Source organism: Phodopus roborovskii, unplaced genomic scaffold (assembly GCF_943737965.1).
Source record: "Phodopus roborovskii unplaced genomic scaffold, PHOROB, whole genome shotgun sequence".
Classification (NCBI taxonomy): domain Eukaryota; kingdom Metazoa; phylum Chordata; class Mammalia; order Rodentia; family Cricetidae; genus Phodopus; species Phodopus roborovskii.
The window spans coordinates 7,273,483-7,294,930 of record NW_026126682.1 but is presented as its reverse complement, the minus strand read 5'-3'; the positions used below and the strand labels follow the sequence as shown (position 1 = coordinate 7,294,930).

The 21,448-nt window shown below is 38.2% G+C and overlaps 1 protein-coding gene across 4 annotated transcripts in view; it reads right to left on the bottom strand.

Moving 5' to 3' along the window:
- Nucleotides 1-326: 326 nt before the first annotated feature.
- LOC127214182 (cyclin-dependent kinase 14) overlaps nt 327-21,448 on the bottom strand; it is a 294,998-nt gene continuing 273,876 nt past the window's right edge. For all 4 annotated transcript variants that reach the window (XM_051174586.1, XM_051174587.1, XM_051174588.1 and 1 more), the window contains one exon: nt 327-492. In XM_051174586.1, coding sequence (XP_051030543.1) covers nt 368-492 — 125 coding nt within the window. In that variant the 3' untranslated portion in view covers nt 327-367. The remainder of the gene's footprint in view (nt 493-21,448) is intronic.

The window sequence follows — 21,448 nt, the reverse complement described above, 5'->3', positions numbered from 1 at the left end:
AAATATGAACTCATGTCATGTTAATTCTTATTCTACTGATCTTTGGAGATACACACTTCCTCATTATAAAATAAAACCAGTACTGACAGAAAAAAATTACAGTACAGAAAGAAAGAAAGAAAGAAAGAAAGAAAGAAAGAAAGAAAGAAAGAGCCTCTGACCTTGTCCTTCAAGAACACTTAGAAGGTTCCATCTGGAGCAGACTCTGATGAGGTACCATTCCCAATCAGGTATTAAATAGGCCACAGTACTGCCACACACAGGCAACACTCATGCACCATTGATCTTTCTCCAACAACTATTAGATGTCTGTCTAGGTTTGGGCCAGACCAAGCATGCCACACTGTTTAGCTAAAGTGTTCATTTCTCACCACATGTCAAGGCAGGTGGAATATTCTGTAGAGCCCAGGAGAACATCAGGAGGTCTGTACCACAAGGTAACCACTTCATTGGAGTATGTGTGGCTAGGGACGGATTTTGCTCTTGCAAGACCTGTGGGTTACAGGAAACGTAAAGAGGTTAAAGGGGTATGAAAAGAACATGTGTTTTAAATTCAAATGTTACATTTTAAAAGGTAAAACAACACTACTGTAATTCAGATTCATGAATACCAAGCCAAGATTAACATATCTGAGGAAAACATATATAGTCTCTGTGCTTTTAAGACATTAATAATTATGATATAATGTATATTAAAAACAAAACATTTGTGCTATGGATTTTAAAATATCACCAAACAAAATCAGAGCTGTCTTAAAATTTCCCTGGTTACTTCATCTGCTTTGCAGAACTCTAGTTTGAGAGTTCCAAATTTGTACATCATATCAGTAAGGGCTCTTTGGCCAAATAACTTGCAGAAAAGATAAATTAAGAAAGCTAAAGAGTCCCAGCTCTACAAACGACCAGTGCTGCCAGTGTTTACATGTGTATTTTAAGGAGAAACTGTAATACTTTTCTTGAAGAGTTGCCCAAGAAGTTCTTATGGTGTGAGTGTTTCTCAAAAACTCACAAGTGGATACACACTGGGGGACATTATCTGAAAAACCAATGAGTTATGTAATTATAAAGCAACGATCAAACTGGAACATGTGGATGATTAAAGCTGATATCAAGTTGCAATGCACAAAAATTGGTAACATTACTTTAACATAAAATATGCAATTTGACCTAATAACTGAAATATTCACACACAGACACAGGACTGCTGTAGTGGGATATTCATTTTGTCTCCTTCTGTGGCACTGACCACACCCATTGCGGGGTGGAGCCAGGGGCAGAAGTGACCTGGAGAACTAGGTAGGAGGAGGTGAGGGAGAGAGCTCTCTTGCCAGCCACACAGGGACAGGAGGACATCCAGAGGAATTCTTGGATGCAGGAACCTGTTGGTGTTCACCTGTCTATGTTGTGAGTTATTTCTCCCTCAATAAATATCTGTTCGGCCTAATTGTTTATCCTGATCCTTATTAAACCGTGATAGACTGCTGAACAAATAAAAACGTGAATTCATGTATGTTGTCCATGGTTTACCTCTGGAATGTGTGATTATCCATTTTTAAGAGGATTTATTTTATTTTTAATTATGTATATGGTGGTATATGCACATGAATGAGGGAGGCCATGGAGGCTGCAAGAGGGTGTCAGAGTTACTGGACCAGGAGTTACAATTATCTGTGAGTTGCCTGATGTGGGTACTGAAGCCAACCATGGTCCTCTGCAAAGCAGTATATTGCTACCTGTTGAGCCATCCATATAGCCCTGCCCCTTTCATAATTTAGCAAGTTTTTCCTGAGCATTTTCCCCGCAGGTTGTATAAAATGACTAATTCTTTTTTGAAAAATGTTCATTTGCAGTGCTAATAAAGATAATAAGGATGGAACATACACACCCCAGCCCCTGCATGTGAAGAAAGCATACTACCAACAAGCTATGTCCCCAGTCTAATCCCTTAAAAAAAAAAAGATTTATTTTTATTTTTAACTCTCTCTCTCTCTCTCTTCTGTGTGTGTGTGTGTGTGTGTGTGTGTGTGTGTGTGTGTGTGTGTGTGTGTGGTGAATACTATGCATATACTATGTGGACATGCATAAGGGTGCCTGAAGAGGGCACTGAATTCCCTGGAGTGGAGTTACAGGCAGTTGCTGCCTGACCTGGGTGCTGAGAACTGAACTCAGACCTCCTGCAGGAGCACTAAGCATTCTAAACCGTTGAGCCATGTCTCTATCCTTCTACTTCTTTTAAAGATCATATACCTCACAATGTTATTTTTGAAAGTGAAACAAGTCATAATAGACCATTTCCTGACCTTGGCATTAAAGATTGATGCAATGCAGCATTTTAGACCTGAAATGCTCCATCATGGCCCATTTGTTAAAAGACCAGTTCAGTGGCCCACAGTGATACTGATAGTTGATAGACCTGTCCAGAAAATGAGGCCTAGCCAAAGGACATTGTTTCACCAGTCATGGTCTTGAAGGGGATGTCAGGGTGATAAACTTTCTCTCTTTGCTCCCCTGACAGCTACAAGAGGAGCAGCTTTGTTCACCTTGGACTTTGTCCTGTGATATTCTGCCTTTAGCATAGATCCAAAAACAACAGGGCCAGCCCATTACCAACTGAAACTTCTGAGACCATGAGCAAAGAGAAACCTCTCCTTCATCTAAGTTCAATAGTTCTGACAATTTTTCAGTTATGTGACAAATCAACACAAGTATAAAGCATCACTTGTCAGTACTATACTTGAAGTAAAATATAATACAAGGTTTCTGCTGTGAGCCTACTTTAAACATGTTCTTTTCAATGATATATTAAGATTGTCAGAGATGTTTAGGAACATGACTTCTTCCTGTTTCTAAACCATGGCTGCTAATTTTCTGGGTTATTGTAAACTTTAAAATTAATAACATAGTTGATAAAGACAAAGAATTATTAATTAATTCTGTTATCATTAAAGTCCATTTTTCTACAGTATAGTATTTTACAATAAGATGATTACATATGGAATTGGTCAATGCTCATATATGTCCCATACAAAAATGTATAGATATACAAAATGTACAGAAATATACAACAATGCTCAACTTACTACACCTAATATTCTATATACAAATAGAATTATGTTCAATCATATTCTCTGTAGCACATTCTTTACTCTCAATTCATACAAAACCGTACTATTAATCTGACAATAAAGCTGGGAAAATGTCTGTAGGAACTGGCAACCCCATCAAAGGTTTGGTCCTCAAACAACTTCATTTCCATATAGAAAACAAAGAGCTAAGGCAAGTCTGGAAATAGGTTCTGACTCATCCCATATGTGGCTGTCAAGTCAAATGGGATATCAGAGCATCCAAGCTAGATTCTCTTGCTTTTCCTAAGGCCTTATTGTCAGACAGCTCAAACAGAGATAGTAAAATGAGAAAATGTGAGATTTTCTTTGACAGTTCAAATAATCAGTCTACTTATTAAGTAGAAAGTGGTAGTTTAAGTTGGGAAAATATGAAACCAGAATATCCTAAATACAAGGGAAATCAAACCATTACATGTGATTGCAAGCTAAATGTTAAGTACTGTTGTTGGTTAAGTATTTGTGAAAAACACAAACAGAAGTTCATAGTCTACATTACTTTTTCCTGTCTCACACACTTAGGTCAAAGACAGCCCCAACTTCATTCAGCTGGGCAACAATGGTTTCCAAAAGAGCAATGAGGATGAACTTTCAAATTAAAAAAAAAAAAAAAAAAAAAAAAGTTCTTTTATTTTAAGAGGGTTTGTACATAGATATGTCATATAGAAAATTAGAATCTTTAATTTCAGAATACAGTTTTTTTCCATCTCTTGAGAAAAAGCTCTCTCACTCACCTCTCATGAAGTGATGTTAGTTTTGAAGGTGTACCATACATCAATGAAGAAAAATGTTCACTCGTAGGACATTTATATTCATTAAATAGGCAAAATAGACCCTGTGTTTTTTTTTCAGGAAAGCCTGAATTACTTAACATGGCTCCTTTAAAAGAGATAGAGAGAGAGAGAGAGAGAGAGAGAGAGAGAGAGAGAGAGAGAGAGAGAGAGAGAGAATACCCTAAAATATGATTTTTAGTGCCATTTTCCACAATCATTTTGGTAAAAACAACACTATGTTTTTGTAAAGTTCACAAATCAAAACCTGCTTACTCATGCAAAATTTATTAAACTGCCTCTCCCAGCTGAAGAAAAACTGCAGGACAGGATTAATTAGCACAGCATGTGTGAAAGCTTTCTCTCTCTGTTCCTGGACAGTTGCTATGGTTACACTACAGGAAGAAAGCTACACTACCTTTTAAAAAACATGAAGTTCATGGGTGATTATCAAAACTTCTTATATTAATGATTAGTCTGAATGGAAAGTGGAAAAAGAAAAGTGAGGTGAAAACCACATGAGGGAGCTTGTCTGCTTGGTGCATCATGGCTCAGTTTGTAATCCTGGAAGGGTGCAGGTTCCCAAGGACTCCTATAGGGGCTCTCATAACAAAGGGATATACATGGCTATAGTGCTGCCACTTCCAATGAGGGCAGACCTAAGAGTAAATGGGGACGACCTGCTATTCAGAACCTACTGCTGACAGTTCTGAGTTGGTCTACCACTATTTCGGTATAGAACCTCAGAATGCCAGAAGTAAATTAGTTTTGTAGCTAGCGATTTTCCACTGAAAGCATTTCCCTACCTCTACAATACCAGTAACTGTAAGAGATATTTATTGAAATGAAATTAATAGATATAGTAAGGCCACTTAGAATGATTGGGCTAAATACTGTTTGACAAACCCATTGTTGTTAATTAGACTGTGTATTAAATGATGCTTCGGCTGACATAGCAAAGCAAATTACCTGGTCCTGGTTCCTAAATTAGGCAAGCAGTTATATCTTCTTAAGTTCTGAGTACTCTGTAGGCTTTGTTTTTGTCTGTCTCTCTGTGTCTGTTTTGCTTGTTCTTTGTTTTCATTTTTAAATGAGGGTCTGAACTCTGAGGTCCATAAATTGGACTAATAGATGGCCACTTGTCAATCTAAGTAAATTCTTTCGGTAAGCAGCTACGTCCACTTATCTACAAATGGCAAAGACTGCATTTGTACTGAACAGCTGAGTAGAGTAGTTGACAGATGCTCTGTGACCCAGAAAACAACTTCACTTAGAGTCCGACACACTGAGTAAGAAAGGTCTGCTGATACCTGGGACAGACTAAGTGAATTTTAGTGCTCATGAAGTATAAACTGCAGTAATACCACTAATGTATAAAATCACACACACCCATCTCCTCAAAAACGTTCACCTCAGCATCTCTGCATCGCTGACCCTGTCCCATCTGTATGAGCAGAGGGCAGGAACGTTCTCAATGGGGCATGTGTTAATATGCCACCATTTTACAGCTCACTGGCTTATGTTTCTACTTTCGGCGTCTCAGTTTGTAAAAGTCAACATATTATTTTAATTCCAGATGACAGCACCACACAGCAAATGAATGCCCTGATCTGAGTAAATTGGCAATTCCAATGGATTTCCATGTTCATACTGGCATGGTATTAACTTTAGTTATTGTTCTTTTTTTTTTAAGATAAGATTTTAGACTGGACATGAATTTGCTATATGGCCAACACTGGCCTTAAACTTCTGATGTAATGGCTTCTGTTTCCTGAGTCCTGGAGTTAAATGCATGGAACTGGTTTATTGGATGTGTTGGATCAAACCCAGGGCCTCATGAATGCAAGATAGCACCTTACCATCTGATTTGATCTACATTCATTACCTTTTAAAAATTAATTGTCAAAACCACAAAATTTATCATAAAAATGAGTTTTAATCAAGACATAGTACTCATAACTTTTGAGGCATTGGCTTATAAAGATTATTAATTAATAACATTACCTAGAATATCATTGAGTATGCATCCGAGTAAAAGATACTTATTAATAAGGGGGTATGGCTCAACTGGTAAGAATACTTGCTTACAAGACAGAGGACTTGAGTTCAGTTTTCAGAAAGGAAAAGCTAACAATGGCAAATTGTTTTCTGACTTCTACATGTAATACTCTAGATTACATTCACACACACACACACACACACACACACACACACACACACACGTTTTAAAAGTTACTTATTGTAAGAAAAAATAAACTGAAAAGAGAAGTTATTTATTGAAATAATTGCAGTTATAAGGCCAAAAGGGTATTACAAATTAGAAAGGAAGAAGTCAAAGAATCTTTACTTTCAGATGATATGATAGTATACAGAAGTGACCCTAAAAAGTCCACCAGAGAACTCTGATAGCTGATGAACACTTCCAGCAAAGTAGCTGATAACAAACTTAACTCATAAAAATCAGTAGCCTCCTATACAGAAGTTAGAGAAAAAAAGCAGGGAAACTACACCATCTTTCACAATAGCCCCAGATAAAATAGCATGGGGTAACTATAACCAAGCAATTGAAAAATTTGAATAATAAATTCTTTAAGTCTTTGAAGAAAAAAAATTGAAAAATATATCAGAGGATGGATGCTCAGGTATGCTCATGGAATTAAAAAAATCATTATCATACCAAATGCAATCAATAGATTCAATACAATCCCCATCAAAATGCCAATTCTTCACAGATCTTGAAGAGAATTCTCAGCTTCATATGGAAAATAAAAAAAATCTAGGATAACTTAACAATCCTGAACAATAAAAACTTCTAGAGGTCTCATCATTCCCAATTTCAAGTTGAACTAGAAAACTAAGTAATAAAAATAACATGGTGTTGGCATAAAAGCAAACACATTTATCAAGGGAACTGAAGTTCCAGATCACACATCTAGACACATGATTTCTGATAAAGAACCCAGAAATACATTTGAAAAGAGAAAGAACCTTCAACCAATGGCATGTAGAAGAATGCAAACAGAGCCATTCTTATCACACTGTACAAAAATTAACTACAAATGGATCAAAGACCTCAACATAAAATCAGATACACTGAACCTGATAGAAGAGAAATGGGGAATAACTCAAAAAGCTAAATATCAAAAAACCAAACAATCCAATTAAAAATGGGGTACATATCTAAATAGAGAATTCACAATAGGCTAATCTCAAATGGCTGAGAAATACTTAAAGAAGTCATAGTTAGGATTTCTGTTGCTATAAAGAGACACCATGACCATGGCAACTCTTATACAGGAAAATATTTAATTGAGGTAGTAGCTTACAGTTTCAGAGGTTTAGTTCATTATCACCATGGAGTGGATCATGGCAACATGCAGGCAGACATGGTGCTGGAAAGGGAGCTGCTATATGTTGATATGGAAGCAACAAGAAGTAGACTGTCACACTGGGTAAAGCTTGAGCAAGAGACTTCAAATCCCTCCCCCACAGTGACACACTTACTCCAACAAAGCCATACCTAGTTCAACATGGCCACATCTCTTAACAGTGCCACTCCCTATGGGAGCTATTTCTTTCAAACCACCACACTTAGTCATCATGAGAGATGCAAATCAAAACTACTTTGGGATTTTATCTTATACCCATAGGAATGGCTAAAATCAATAAAGAAGTCACAGCTCATGCTGGTGAGGATGTGGCATAATAGGCATATTCATCCATTACTGGTAGTACAAATGGGTTTCTCAGAAAAATGGCAATCAATTTACCTTAAGACCCAGGTATACCACTCAAGCATATACCCAAAGGATACTCTGTCTTACCACAAGGACAGTTGCTCAACCATGTTCATTGTTGCTCCAGTCATAACAGACAGACACTGGAAACAATCTAGATGTCCCTCAACAGAAGAATGGATGAAGAAAATGTGGTACGTTTATACAATGGAGTACTACTCATCTGTTAAAAAATAACATCGTAAAATTTGCAGACATATAGATGATGAAACTAGAAAAAAATTATCCTGAGTGAGGTAAACCAGACTCAGAAAGATAAACGTGGTATGCATTTATGTATATGTATATACTTGCTGTTAAATGATAACCGAGTTACAATCTGTACACCCACAGAGATTAGATATATTAGACACATGGGTCTCCCTAGGGGAGGGGTGAGTTTAATAGATTTAATGTGTGGACTGAGTATAGGGTTACTGGAATGGGAGAATCCAGTGGAGAGGGGAAGGGGTACGGAGTTGAGGGAGGAAATGTAGGGAGAGACAGCTAGAACCGAGGGACATTTAAGGGGTGGTACAGAAACCTAGTGCAATGGAAACTTCCTAAAATATACAAAGGTGATCCTAATGAAATCTCCAAATAACTGGAAACACACACAAAAGCAACAGTATGCAAGCTGAGCAGGTTGTATTTGTGTATTTTTAGAATACATATAAATATACATGTATGTGTATAGCAAAAAGTAATAGAAAAACAGGACATGAATTTAAAGGAGTGTGGGGAGAGGTACATAGAAGTATTGAGATGGAGAAAAGGGAAGGGGTGATGATAAAATATAATTTCAAAAATAAAAGAAATAATTAAAAAGTTAGTGAGATTACTAGTGTCTCAATTGTGTAATAATAATAATAATAATAATAATAATACCCTGGGAAAATGAGCTTCATGTCACAAGGTAATAAGTGGCCATGCCAGGCTTTGAAAGCCACTATGTGACCTTCTTCCCATGAAGACAGGGGGTTGGGGATCTATGCATGGTCTCTGATGTGCAGTGGTCTGGACAGGGTTTTCTAATAAAAAGGAGCTGGGCAGGAGGAGGCAAAGGAGGAAGAAGGAGAAGGCACAGAGACCCCCCCCACACACACACACCAAATCTGAGCAGACTAGAACAATGACTGAATTGCCTAGAAACCTGCAGGGCAATCACAACACATCCTCCAGAAAAGAAACTGAACAAGGAATTTCTCTTGGGAAATGCTTGTGAAACCCTCAAGCTAGACTGTAAGATGTACATGGTTCTTACCTACTTTGTTTGTTCATTTGTTTCATGAATGTGAAGGCATTGAAAAGTACTAATTAGTTAGAAACAGAATGCACACTCAAAAACATACATGTGTTCACATAAATTCCTACTAGTAGTTAGATGACTCCAGGGCCTTACACATACAAAGCAATGACCTGAGCCCCTGATCTTTTCCAGGAGGACAGTGGGCTTTGTTTATCTTACAGGATTATTTGCAGACACTTTGAGCCTGGGGGTGAATGCCATCAAAAGAAGATGCAATAAATAGCATGGAAAGCAAATATTCTTTGACAGTTTCACTAAATTTCATAAACGTTAAATAAGATGTAAATAGTCAATAATCTTCAAATGAACTAAGATGTTTTTACGACAGTAAGTTACCATCTACCTGCTTGCAAATTAATAAAACAATTACTGAGGCAATTTATAAGACAAAAGTTTAAGACAAGTTGAATGAGTATAATACTTGTTAATTTCATTGGTGCTTCCCAACCTTTTTGACAGCACTGGCTGCCCTGGAAACTTCTTTATAGACCAGGCTGGCCGTGAACTCAGATTCCCTAATTTTGTTTTGTTATTTTCATATCATACTTTTTGAGTAGAGGTCAACTCGTACATTGGGGTCCTAACACTGAACTCAACACAAGATTTCATAAATAATTACAAGAAAACCTCTACTAAGTGAAATGCAGGCTTTATTTTATTTTGACAATCTTGGTTATCCTGACTGGGTATCCCTAATGTAGAAAAAAAATTCACAATTTCAAATCTGTAAAATTGAGAGCTGAGGAAATATTTTCATACGAGTTTCACCACACTGAGGAGAATCCAGTCTTCATTCTGGAAGGGAGATAAGCAGCCCCGTGTCTTCTTCAACACTATCACTTTTTTCTTTTTTAAAAAGAGGGGAAGCTGAGGTCCCAACTGTACCTTCTGGTCTCAGTTATCCACTTCTTTCTGTCCACATGCCACTCAACCCCTTACTCTTCGCTAAGCCTTAAGAACTCCTGGGCAGTCTGTCAGCTGCAAGGTGCATTCTCCCTTTCCTCCCACTGATAAGGAGGCATATTTATGGTGTGTGAGTCAGCCTGTCTGAGTCACATGAGACCATCAATATTAATGTGATTTGAGGGAAAAGACACAGCTTAGTGGCGTCTCTGACATGCCATCTATAAAATTCTGGATATCTACCTACCCACCACATGCTTTCTGTATGCTTCCTCACCCTATTCTATGCTCCCCAGAGGCTGAACTGAAGGATCTCCAATAGAGTTCCCTGGTTTCAAGTTGGGTTTGGCCAAGGGAGATACACTAACCAAAATGAGAGTGAAAAAGAAAACCATGCCTCCTTTCCAGATAGACAGATGCAGCCATGGTGCTCAGGGGGCTTCAACACCACTTTCTGCTGTAACCCCATGGCAGGGAAGTGGAGAAGTGATGTTGCTAGCCTGGAAATGTTTCACATCCTTAACCACAGTTTCAGAAACATCACCTCATTAAACTCTCCAATCACCTAATTGAGTTGTTCTTTATCCGCTGTTAGGATTCTGATACAGTTGCTGCACCTGACCCGTTCTGCACCATGATGACTAAATGAGAGGAGGCATTGCAAATACTTAATTGCGAAACTGACCTAAGTAAGTACTCTATGCTTACTGGCAAATAGTATTACCAACATTCCCACTCAACCCACTCACACATACCCCCAGTCATTCCTCTTAATGAATCTTTTCACCGTATTGTAAAAGTGTAATTTCTTAGGAATAAAAGCCATGTTATTACTGTAGCCTTTGTGTTCAGGCCCATTTTGAGCAAATAATGAAGCTGCCCATTTTTCTCTACTTTAGTGGTACAACATCGTCTCATGTCCTGCAGTGCCTTAGTTGACCGACAAAACACCTACCTAAGATGTCCATGAAAACTACTCAGAAAAAGTCCCCTAGAAGCTCTGTTGCCTCCCCTTCTTGGCCTCCATGTAAAGGACTGTGATTAGGCCCTATGATTGCACAAGCTGTCTCCAGCTACTCATTTATAGGACAGCCTCTTAAGGTCAGTTGGAACAATGCCTCACTTGCTCTGCAACTCCAGCTTCTGACAGACTAATATCACAGGATCTGGTCCACAGCAGTGAGTCTACTGTTGGCCTTACACATGTAGTAGGAGCAGATACCCAGCCAGAGTGCCTGAAACACTAGGTCCTTTGCACAAGCTTAAGCAGACATTCCTATCAAACAGGGAAGCAGACGCAACACATCTCATGCATGGTGCCTCAGCCTGCACCTGTCTCACACTGCAGACTTCAAGTAAAATCTGTTCCAATATTTCAAAAATGTTCCAGTCTGTGATTAAAGTTCAACCACATAAATATTCAAGATCCCTTTGTGGAGGGGGAATAAAAAGAATATGAAAGAGTTTACTTTAAGGTTCAAGTGGGACATTGAGGCAGGTTTTTGTTTGGAGTAATAGATTTATTAGAGCAGTTATTGATGTCCTAGACATGCAGAGAGCAGCACGGCAGACACTGAAGAGACTACAGCTCTGTGTGGCAGAGTTGAGGTATGCATAGCAAACAGGGAGTTCCTATGCAACACGGTAGCTTAGTAGCCTATAGTATGTGCTTGACAGTCAGGCTGTCTCCGTTTCTTGTATCTTGGAATTTGGGGGAGTCTTTTCATGATACCAGAGAAATCAAGGTCCTCACTTGGGATTCAGAATGATTTAAATGGAAGCTTGAGAACAATTTTATTACTCTACAAAGAAAAATCTCCCAAGACAGGTAAATCTCACGAGTAGCCTGAAGGAGTAAAATGGAGAAGAGAAGGATAAAAGCCATGTTTGGATTACTGGCATGGAGGTCCATCGTGTAGCACAGGGCAGCCACATGGCAAGGAGCCAGGTTTTACAGAACAGTGAGGAAGCCTAACACAACAGAGTAAAAGGCACAACTAGGTAAATAAAACCTCAAGAACTAATCTTTCCTAAGGATTTTATTCCCCCTCATTTTCCCAGTTGTCAGCAACTAAAACTGTTTTAGTTCCTATATTTAACCTCTGCTTATCTTCCTTCCTTCATTGTAAGCCCCTAGGAGTAATGGTCATTTCTTCTCATTACCTCACTTCTTGCCTCCGGTGGCCAGCCCCTCTGCACTCAAACACAACACCAGGTCTTTAGAAAATAGCTCACACAACACCCAGTCTGTCAAAAGAATGCTCAGAAAGGGCATTAATGTTCCTCCTATGAGGCTCACAGGCTACAAACTCTAATACTCATATGTGGTCAATGAGCTAAGTTCTCAACAGTAGCAGTGGCAGCGCCCCTGATTCTTCCAAACCTGGTTTACCTGTGTCTCATGAACAGTTAACTAAGTGTTGTGTTTTGTTGTTTAAAAACAACAAGGATGGGCAGAAGCATAAAAACATTCATTTCAAAGCTTCCAGCTGTTCAGTTTTCACTGAAGAAAGAGACCTGAACTTCTCTTCGAAACTGTTTATTTGTTCCAGGAAAGCCAATTTAATTCCTGCTATGTAAATGTAAAGAAAAGCCCTTTTACTGTTCAGGGGCAAGCTGTGAAAGTAACCTACATTCTACTGGTTGACAGGGAGGAAAAGGTTTAGGGTAAACTTGGGGCAGCTCCTGGCAGAGCTGCTTCTGAAGCACTGTGGCTTCCTGGAGAAAGGAAAAGAGCCCAGGGAGATGAGCCCTGATGCTTTCTCTAGCTCCTCATCAGAGGTTCCAGAAACCTGAGAACTGAAGGAAGGGCACATAGTGATGGCCAGTCTCCACTCCCCAGAGGAAGGCCTGGGAAATCCTGAGTGTGGTTACAATTAAGTCTAAATTTCACTAGAGCAGATGCTAGGTTAATTTTTGCATTCTGGGTTAAATATTGAGTGTGATGAAGAGATCCCAGTCTCATGGCTGGGAGAAGGGATGCTCCATGAGATTTGATCATGCACCACATAGGAGCCACGGGGTTCTCGAGAAACAGAAACATCATTTTTTTTCCCTAGCCTTGGTTTTGGGAGCTCATGTTCTCAAATGGTAGCTGACCTGGACCTGGTAAGGAGGCTCATTTGATGGAGTTGCAGTGTAGTGTTTGCAGTCTGGAGTACCCATGCTTCTGAACACCCTTCCTGCTTACCCATTTCCACCAGTTTCCATATCTCATTCCAATTCCAAACCATTCAAACTCCCCCCAATCTCAATTCCGATGCCACAAGTCATCTGATTTGTCATCTAGCACTCTGCCCTGATGGATGAGTCACTGGAGAGTAGAACTATCTTACTCAAGGCAGGAGAATGTATCTGCACCTGGAACCCCACCCCCCCATACACACACAGGTACTTCACAGAAGCAATGCAGTGGCTGACAGGTTGAACTGTGCTTAGAAGTCACTGCCTATGTTTCCAAAGTTTCAGAGAGTTACCAAAGGCAACTTCAGCTGCTCATCTACATATTTGTAAAGGCAAAGACTTATAAATATGGACTCAAAATGTGAGTGAGGTCAATACATTTAAAAACGCTAATATGATGCTAATAATAAACAATAATACACTGTTAAGGGAAACAGCAAATAAGAAATGAGAGCATGCTATGTACTATGTGCACATTGTGTCTAGGGAAGACAAATCAGTAATGTACAAGGCAACTAACCATTCATCCATGGCCAATAAGCACAAGATGGGAGGCAGAGGGAAATCTGCTTTTCACTGTGCTTTTTTATTTTTCTTAACAACTATGGGTACATGGTATCTATTTAAAAACAATTACTGGTTTTAGATAGTAATAGAGAAAAGATCAATGAATCCTCACCCAGTTCTGGAAAGTCTCAGCAATCCACCACCCTCAAGACAGCAGCCTTTTCTCCTTATGCTACATATATTCCTAAAATAGTCCTTCTTCATTTTAAATGATAGGCCACCTTGCTATGAGGTGGTACTAGAGCCTGAGAGGTGAGTTAATGACTGGGTGGAAGAAGCTGAAAGAAAAGATCCAAATATCCTTACCAGTACAACCAAACTGTTCTCTACAATGGACATTTGTCTGCATAACAGCCAGTTTGGCTCTTAAAGCCAGAGATAAGCTTGCAGGAACTATCTGAATCATGCAGATAAAATCTGCCTTAAACGGAAATTCACTTGTATGAAATTACAATAAATGTCTCTAAGATGATGAACATGTTAAAGCTATTGAAACAGCTGGGAATACACACACACACACACACACACACACACACATACACACATACACACACACACACACACACACACACGTGTGTGTGTGTGTGTGTGTGTGTGTGTGTGTGTGTGTATATATATATATATACATATATATATATATATATATATATATATATATATATATATTATACCACACAGGGTGGGAAAGATTCATTTCTACATCCAGTCATCATGGCACTCTAAATAACCAAACACCAATGGATACAGCAATATAGGTGAGTAGACCCAGAAGTTCCCATGTAGAGTCAGCACTCTGACAAGTCCTGTTTCCTCACCTGTCAGCAAACATCACACAAGCTAAGTTTAGAGGCCCCAGCATGTTCCCAGAGCAATGCTCTGCTTCTAAGAGCTGTCAGCAATAAGACATAATTCACCCTGTACTACCACAGACAGCTGCCTTACGGCTAAAGAACTGCTCACGGATACCTAACATCTGAGGCAATCCTTCTTCTCCTGAACCTGGTTAAGTATGCTTTAAATAATCACATCTTGTCAGGCCAGATAACTTGTCCTTTAAAGCACTCATTTTTCTCTAATATAGCTTTATTTGACATCTCACAGTGTAGTTAAGATATTTTCAAATAAGAAAACTTCCTTTATAACAAATTTGAATTAATAAAGTATTCTTTACCAGAATGTAACAGGAAATGGGGATAGGGCTTAGAGAATAAAGCATTATAAAACATGATTTGTTCTAAGAAAAAAGAATACATAGTTTTAACAGTAATTTAAGAAGTCACACATGTGTGCATGCACAGGGCACAATAAAAACACTAAATCTGAGGGCATAAAAGCTGAAGTTTCTGAAGAACCTAAATAAATTATTTGGCTTTAAACGCATTAAAAATTAAAGCAATGACTGTTCAACAATCCTGAAGACATTTTTTACTTAAGACAATTGAATGACTAGAGACTTTAAAGAACAAAAAAATAAAAAAGGAAAAAAAGAAAAGAAAGATTAATATAGACTATATTGCTTTCCTCAGCTACAGCTTGCCAGGTGTAAGAAATTACACAGCACATTCAACACTGAGATTAAGAAGAGCAACAGAGTATTTGCCTTGGAATACAGTGTTCATGGACTTCAGTATCAACACTGTTGTCACTTCCAAGAAAAACGGTTTCTCATTTCCTACAGTGTTTTGATATCTTATACAAATCTTGACTTTACGAGCTATGTTTAGAACAGATTACTTGGTGGCAACCAGATGGCCTTAAAGACAACAGTATCCATTAATGCAATGGTTTGGATCATAAATAACCTCCCAAGCCTCATGTGTTAAGAACGTGACATTAAGGTGTTATCTAATTGAGTGGTAGAATCCAGTAGGAAAAAATAAGTTCTCTGATTGGCTCTGAAGGGTATTTGGATCCCTTCCTTTCTCTTTGATTCATAGTCACCATAGAAGAAACAGACTACAGTAACCACTCAGTTCCCACCTTGACAGTCTGCTCTGCCACAGGTCCCACCACTGAACAAACCAACCAACCCATGACTGAAGACTCAGACCTCAGGACTAAATTATTCCTATCTAGTTTTGTTGTTGTTGCTACTGGTTAGAGAGATGGTCTCACACATCTTAGGCTTATCAAGTCCCCGGGACAGCCTTAAGTGTGGTCTTCCTGTATCAACTTCCCCTGTACTGAGATCACAGGCATGCACCAAGAAACATTCCTGGCCCTTTCCCCCTTTCAAACAGGTTTTCTCGGGAATTTTGTGAAAGTGATGGAAAGGATTCTTTAGAAAAGTGTATTATTGTGTAATCTCACAGTAAAAGCTGAGAAGTATTTTAACAAATGTTATTTAGTGACGGTTTAGCATATAGATGTTTTCTTCTTTTTAATAACTTCTAGTTTAAAACGTCATATACTATTTATAGCTATAAAAACTAACATATTAAAAAACATGCTGTGTTAGGGAAGTCAGAATCCATGTTATCAATAGCATAGCTGCCACTTGGTCAGAACATGTATGATTATATCAAAGAACTGAAGGTACTGAAGAGCAATAAAATGTTCTGATATACCTGCTTACAGGACAATGAGCAAGAACTTTTAGATTATTCTTATTGGGCATTATTTTATTTTCACTATTTATTGTAATTAATAAATACAAGGAAAGAGATGAAGGGTTGGTTACATAATGCTTTTAGTGTATGAAAAGAGACATTTCATTGTTTATCTACAGAGGCTGAGAGATGTAGCTCAGAGACAAAAACTTGCCTATCACACCTGAGGTCTTTGACTGAACTTCTAGCACCATAGGGAGGAAAAATGCCTTGTTTACTTATATAACACCTTATGAAAGGGTCAAAATTTCCCATTCTTTCTTTTTTTACTGAGTGGCAATGACTGGATGATGACCACCAGGGCTCATTTAAGTGTGACTATAAGAGGATGAGGTCATAAGGTCATCAGAACACTGCAAGAGTGAACTGACACCATTGTTGAAACTTACTGCCTGGTGTGAAACATAAACACCTCCTCACCCCAACCCCCTCACACACATACAAATGCCCAAGCGCACACACATGCCCTCCTTTCTACTTCACACCACAGGCCCTCAGTAGGTGCTAGCAATCCTGAGCTTGATTCTGACACTTCCTAACACCCACAACTATGAAGAAGTAAATGTTTGTTCTTCATGAATTGTACAATTTGGAGATTCTATTATAGCAACACAAAGTGGACTAGAAAAACGTCAATGAAAAATACAGAAATCTTCATTCCAAATGAAGCTGGCAGTCACAATAAATCTATATTTGTCATATTTCTTCCATTTTTTTCTTGGGCAATTCAGAAGCACTCAGCAGTTGGCAAATTGAGGAAATGACCAGGAAATGTATAATGTATATACATTTGGTAGGCAATGGAATAAGCTTATTTTAGAGACAATTATGCATGTGTAGCACTGTGTGTGTGTACATGTGCAGGCATATATATATATATATATGTATATATATATATATATATATATGTATATATATATAAAATGCTGGGGTGAGGGTTACACACGTGCAACTTACCCCTTAAGTAAATTTGATCAAGCTAATATTGTTTTTTTACTTTTTAAGGTGTTTTGTTCTGGGAAAAAGTTTCATGTATCATAGGCTGGCCTCAAATTGGCTATATAGGCCAGGATGGCCTCAAACTTCTAATATATATATATATATATATACATATATATATATATATATGAGTGTAGATGTGTGTGTGTGTGTGTGTGTGTGTACATCCACATGTGTGCTCATGATATGGAGGTCAGAGGGCAACCTTGGGTATCTCTCCTCATGTTTATTCCACCTTTTACCTGAGATAGGATCTCTCACTGGCCTGGGCCTCTGCAGGCAGGTGAGTCTCACTGGCCAGTGAACTCCAAAGAACTGCTTTCTCCAGGTTCCATTTTTGCTATCACTTGGGTTATAAGTGTGCACCATCTTGCCCAGCATCTTCCCTGGCATCTGAGGATTCAAATTCTGTTACATATTCTTGGGAGACAAGTGATTTCCTGAACTGCTGTCCCAACAGAAGAAATAGATTTAAAAAATATAACTCAGAAGTTCAAACTAAGAGATAATTAGAGAAATCTCTTTAATTTACAGAAATCAAACTCATTGCATGACTTGTCTTAGGTCACCCAGTTGGTTAGTTTCAAGGTTAAAACAAACCTTTCTTCTATTTCTTGCTATTATGTTTTATTTTAACTAAATCGTACTGCAAAATGGGTCTGGCTTTGGGGCTGTCAATCTTACCAGAAATCAAGGCTTCTGGAGGAAACACAGCTCTTAATGACTCAGCATGAATCTTTGCTGGTCAACCTTGGCTGTTAGGTCCAGTCTGTTCAGAGGAATAGAAATCCAACTAAGGCTTGTTCCTTATGCTTTGGCCTCTGTATTTGTTAGCTAGGTTTGTGCTGGTATCAGGTGAGCTTGGGTGTGACCCAAGTATCTTTACTCACAGAAACACTCAGCCATCAGCCAGGAGAGATTGAGAGCAGATATTCCCCCAGTCTGATGACCATGAATCACTGCAGACTTGTGAAAGCCCTCGAAGCAGAGACCCCAGGTAAGCCATGCCTAGGTCCTTATCCCACAGAAACTTCAACATGATAACACATACTCTTTTTGGGTAAGTTAATTTGTAGAAATTTATCATAGAGTAACAGACAGCTCACATAACAGTATCTAATTTAATGTTCAAGAGTGTCTAAAAATATGTCCTTACTTAATATATCTAAGAAATGCTATGGTACATTTCACTTTAGACTCAAAAAGGTCAAGAGCCTGAAATCATTAACTAATTTACATTTTATTCCCATGGAGGGAAGGAGCTTAGGCGGGGGATACACACGTACAACTTACCCCTTAAGTAAATTTGATCAAGCTAATTTTTTTTTTAATTTTTAAGGTGTTTTGTTCTGGGAAAAAAGTTTCATGTATCATAGGCTGGCCTCAAATTGGCTATATAGGCCAGGATGGCCTCGAACTTCTAAATCAATTGCCTCCACCTGGAAATACAAGTATCTACTCCATGCCTGCGTTATGTAGTACTGGGGATTGAAAGCAGGGCTTTGTATATGTTAGGCAAGCACTCTATCAACTAGGCTACATGCCCTTCTGTAGGATGAATAACAAAAGCCCAGAGACAGATCCTGGGGTTCAAGCTGAAGATCAGGAAAGCCACCAGAGATCTCTTACTTCTGCTAATGCTCAAACCAAAGGGGTGATCCACTGAATCTCATACTGTATCTCCAGACTGCACTGCTCCTCACCAAATCTCAGACTCCTGAACTGGCCTCTGAGACTGCACTGAGCTCATTATATATTCTCTAGTCCTGGGATCAATGGCATGAGCTCTGTTTCTCTTTTAGACTGATTCACTCTCATGTAGCCCTGGGTGGCCTTGAACTCACAGAGATCCATCTGCTTCTGTGTCCTGAGTCCTGTGATTAAAGGTATGTGTCACCACTGCCCAGCTTCTATAGCTAACTAGTGTAGCTGGCTTTGAATTCTTGTCTCCAGTGGCTTTATTAGATTATAAACAACATGTCACAATATATAAAAAATATATCTAAAACTATACACACACACACACACACACACACACACACACACACACCAGTTTTTAAAAAAATTGTAAGTTTAAGAGACACGGACATCCAAATAACTGGGAGGACTGCCTTACTCCTCTTCCTAATCATGTAAGGATGGAAATGTTCATTTAAAGTATTCCCATAGTCATTTCTGACCTTTTATTCTCTTATAGCAAATATGATGTTTTTGTTAGCAAAATAAATTATGTATTTGTATTTCTCTTATACTTTTGGTTGTGAGCCTAGCCTTTAATGGCTGTGCCATCCTCTAGCCCAGTAATGTATTTCTCAACAAAACTATTTATGCCTACAAACAAACACAAACAAATAATACCCCTTCATTCCTTCCTGTCTGCCACCATCACCTGGAGAAATACATATCTCAGTAGCATTGACAATGCCGGTGGGCTGGGGTGAGACAAAGGAACTTGTGGAAAGGGAGAGAAAGGTGTAAATAACGCATAATGAGCATCCTGATTGACAGTATAGTGTCATTTTTAAAAAAATGTTTCAAAAAATATCCTCCTAATTTTCATCTTTGGCAAAGAAAACACACATCAAGCCAAATGTGAATGCCTTAGTACCTTCAATATTAGTGTGTTCAATTCATAGATAATAACCCTTTATAGATTTTGTGAGTTAATTTCCTGGTAATCCTTTAGAGCAGATAGGTAAAATAAATGATAAGTTTGCTCTGCCCTTCCTCTAATGATTCAAAAACTTCCAAGTTTCCATCAAAGCTTCTGTATTTGAGTACAGTTCTAAATAAATCAATACCATAATTCAACTTTAAAATCACTGATTCTAATTGGTAGTCTACAGGTCAACACAGAGAGTGATAAAAGACCCCACAACATTTGGGTCTTTCAATTGATATATAAATTACGTGATAAGTTGACTGAAAATTCATTTATCTAGAATTTTATACTTATAAGATTGTTTACATAACAGTGACCAGAACTTGGTACTATTTGCAGATTGTTCATGTCGCTTGAAATGTATTAAAGCAATCAATGATTTTATAAGATTATTTTGAGATGAAATATCTCCTATCCTGAAGATTCAGCAAAAAAGCTTATTTAAAATATTGTTTACTTTGATGCCCAAATCGAGCTGATATTGGCAAGCATGTGACAATGTTGCATCATTAGAAACAGAGCAATTAGAATGGTACTGTTGTCTTCATAAAGAATAAAATAATGAGCTATGAGAGCACTTTATAAGAGGTAAAGAGGGCCATCATTGCTATTAGAAAGAACTGAACTGAATGAGATTCACTGTTCCATCCTAAAAGCAATCTACTGTCAATTGCTGCAGATCAAATGCCCTTAGGATTCGACAATGAGGATGCTTCCAAACCGTGAAGTCAATATTCAGAAGAAACAACACTCTGTCAGGGCTGGCTTCTTTATCACGAACCAGGCAAAGCATTTGTTCTGTGTGTATAACTGCACAGCACAGATAACCACAGTCATGCCATCCATATAGAAGGTCAGATAAACAAGGCACACTATTGAAGTGACACTGTTTGCTATCCAAGCCAGGGATGAAAATCTGCAGGGCACCGATATTTTTACTGCAGCAAAGTAAGTGTAGAAGACACAGATGACTTAGTTTATAAATTAGCTAAGTAATCCATCATTAACCACTATCTCAAATTATTCCTTTTTACATTTTATTTATTTTTCTTAAAGATGGCAAGGGTCTTTATCAATTATGAATGTTTCTAGTTATATAATTCTCAAGGTGTAAAAAGATAGGTCGAATAAACTTTCGAAATTAATTAGGCTTAATTATGAAACAAACTGCCCTAGAAAATAGTTCTAATGAACAAGTTAAAATGCTATTCAGATTGTTGTCAGCTAAACTTATTTCACTGTTATACTATGCAGCAAGCCACTAAAGATTATACTTGGAGATATTGTATCATAGACATAGACTGCAGCAAGATTTACACATAACATCATAAACCTTGAATGTGAGGAGCAGAATGAGTGCTTAACTTGCTTCTAAAGGGCTTCCCATTTAAAAACAAGAACAAAGATCTTTAGCATATGTTTCATCCCCAATGTAATTTTCTAGAATCCCCACAGATCAAAATTTGAGCATGGTCTGTGTCATATAAAATGTCCTACTATTTGCCTATAATCTACATACATTCTTCTCTGTAATTTAAATGGGCTCTG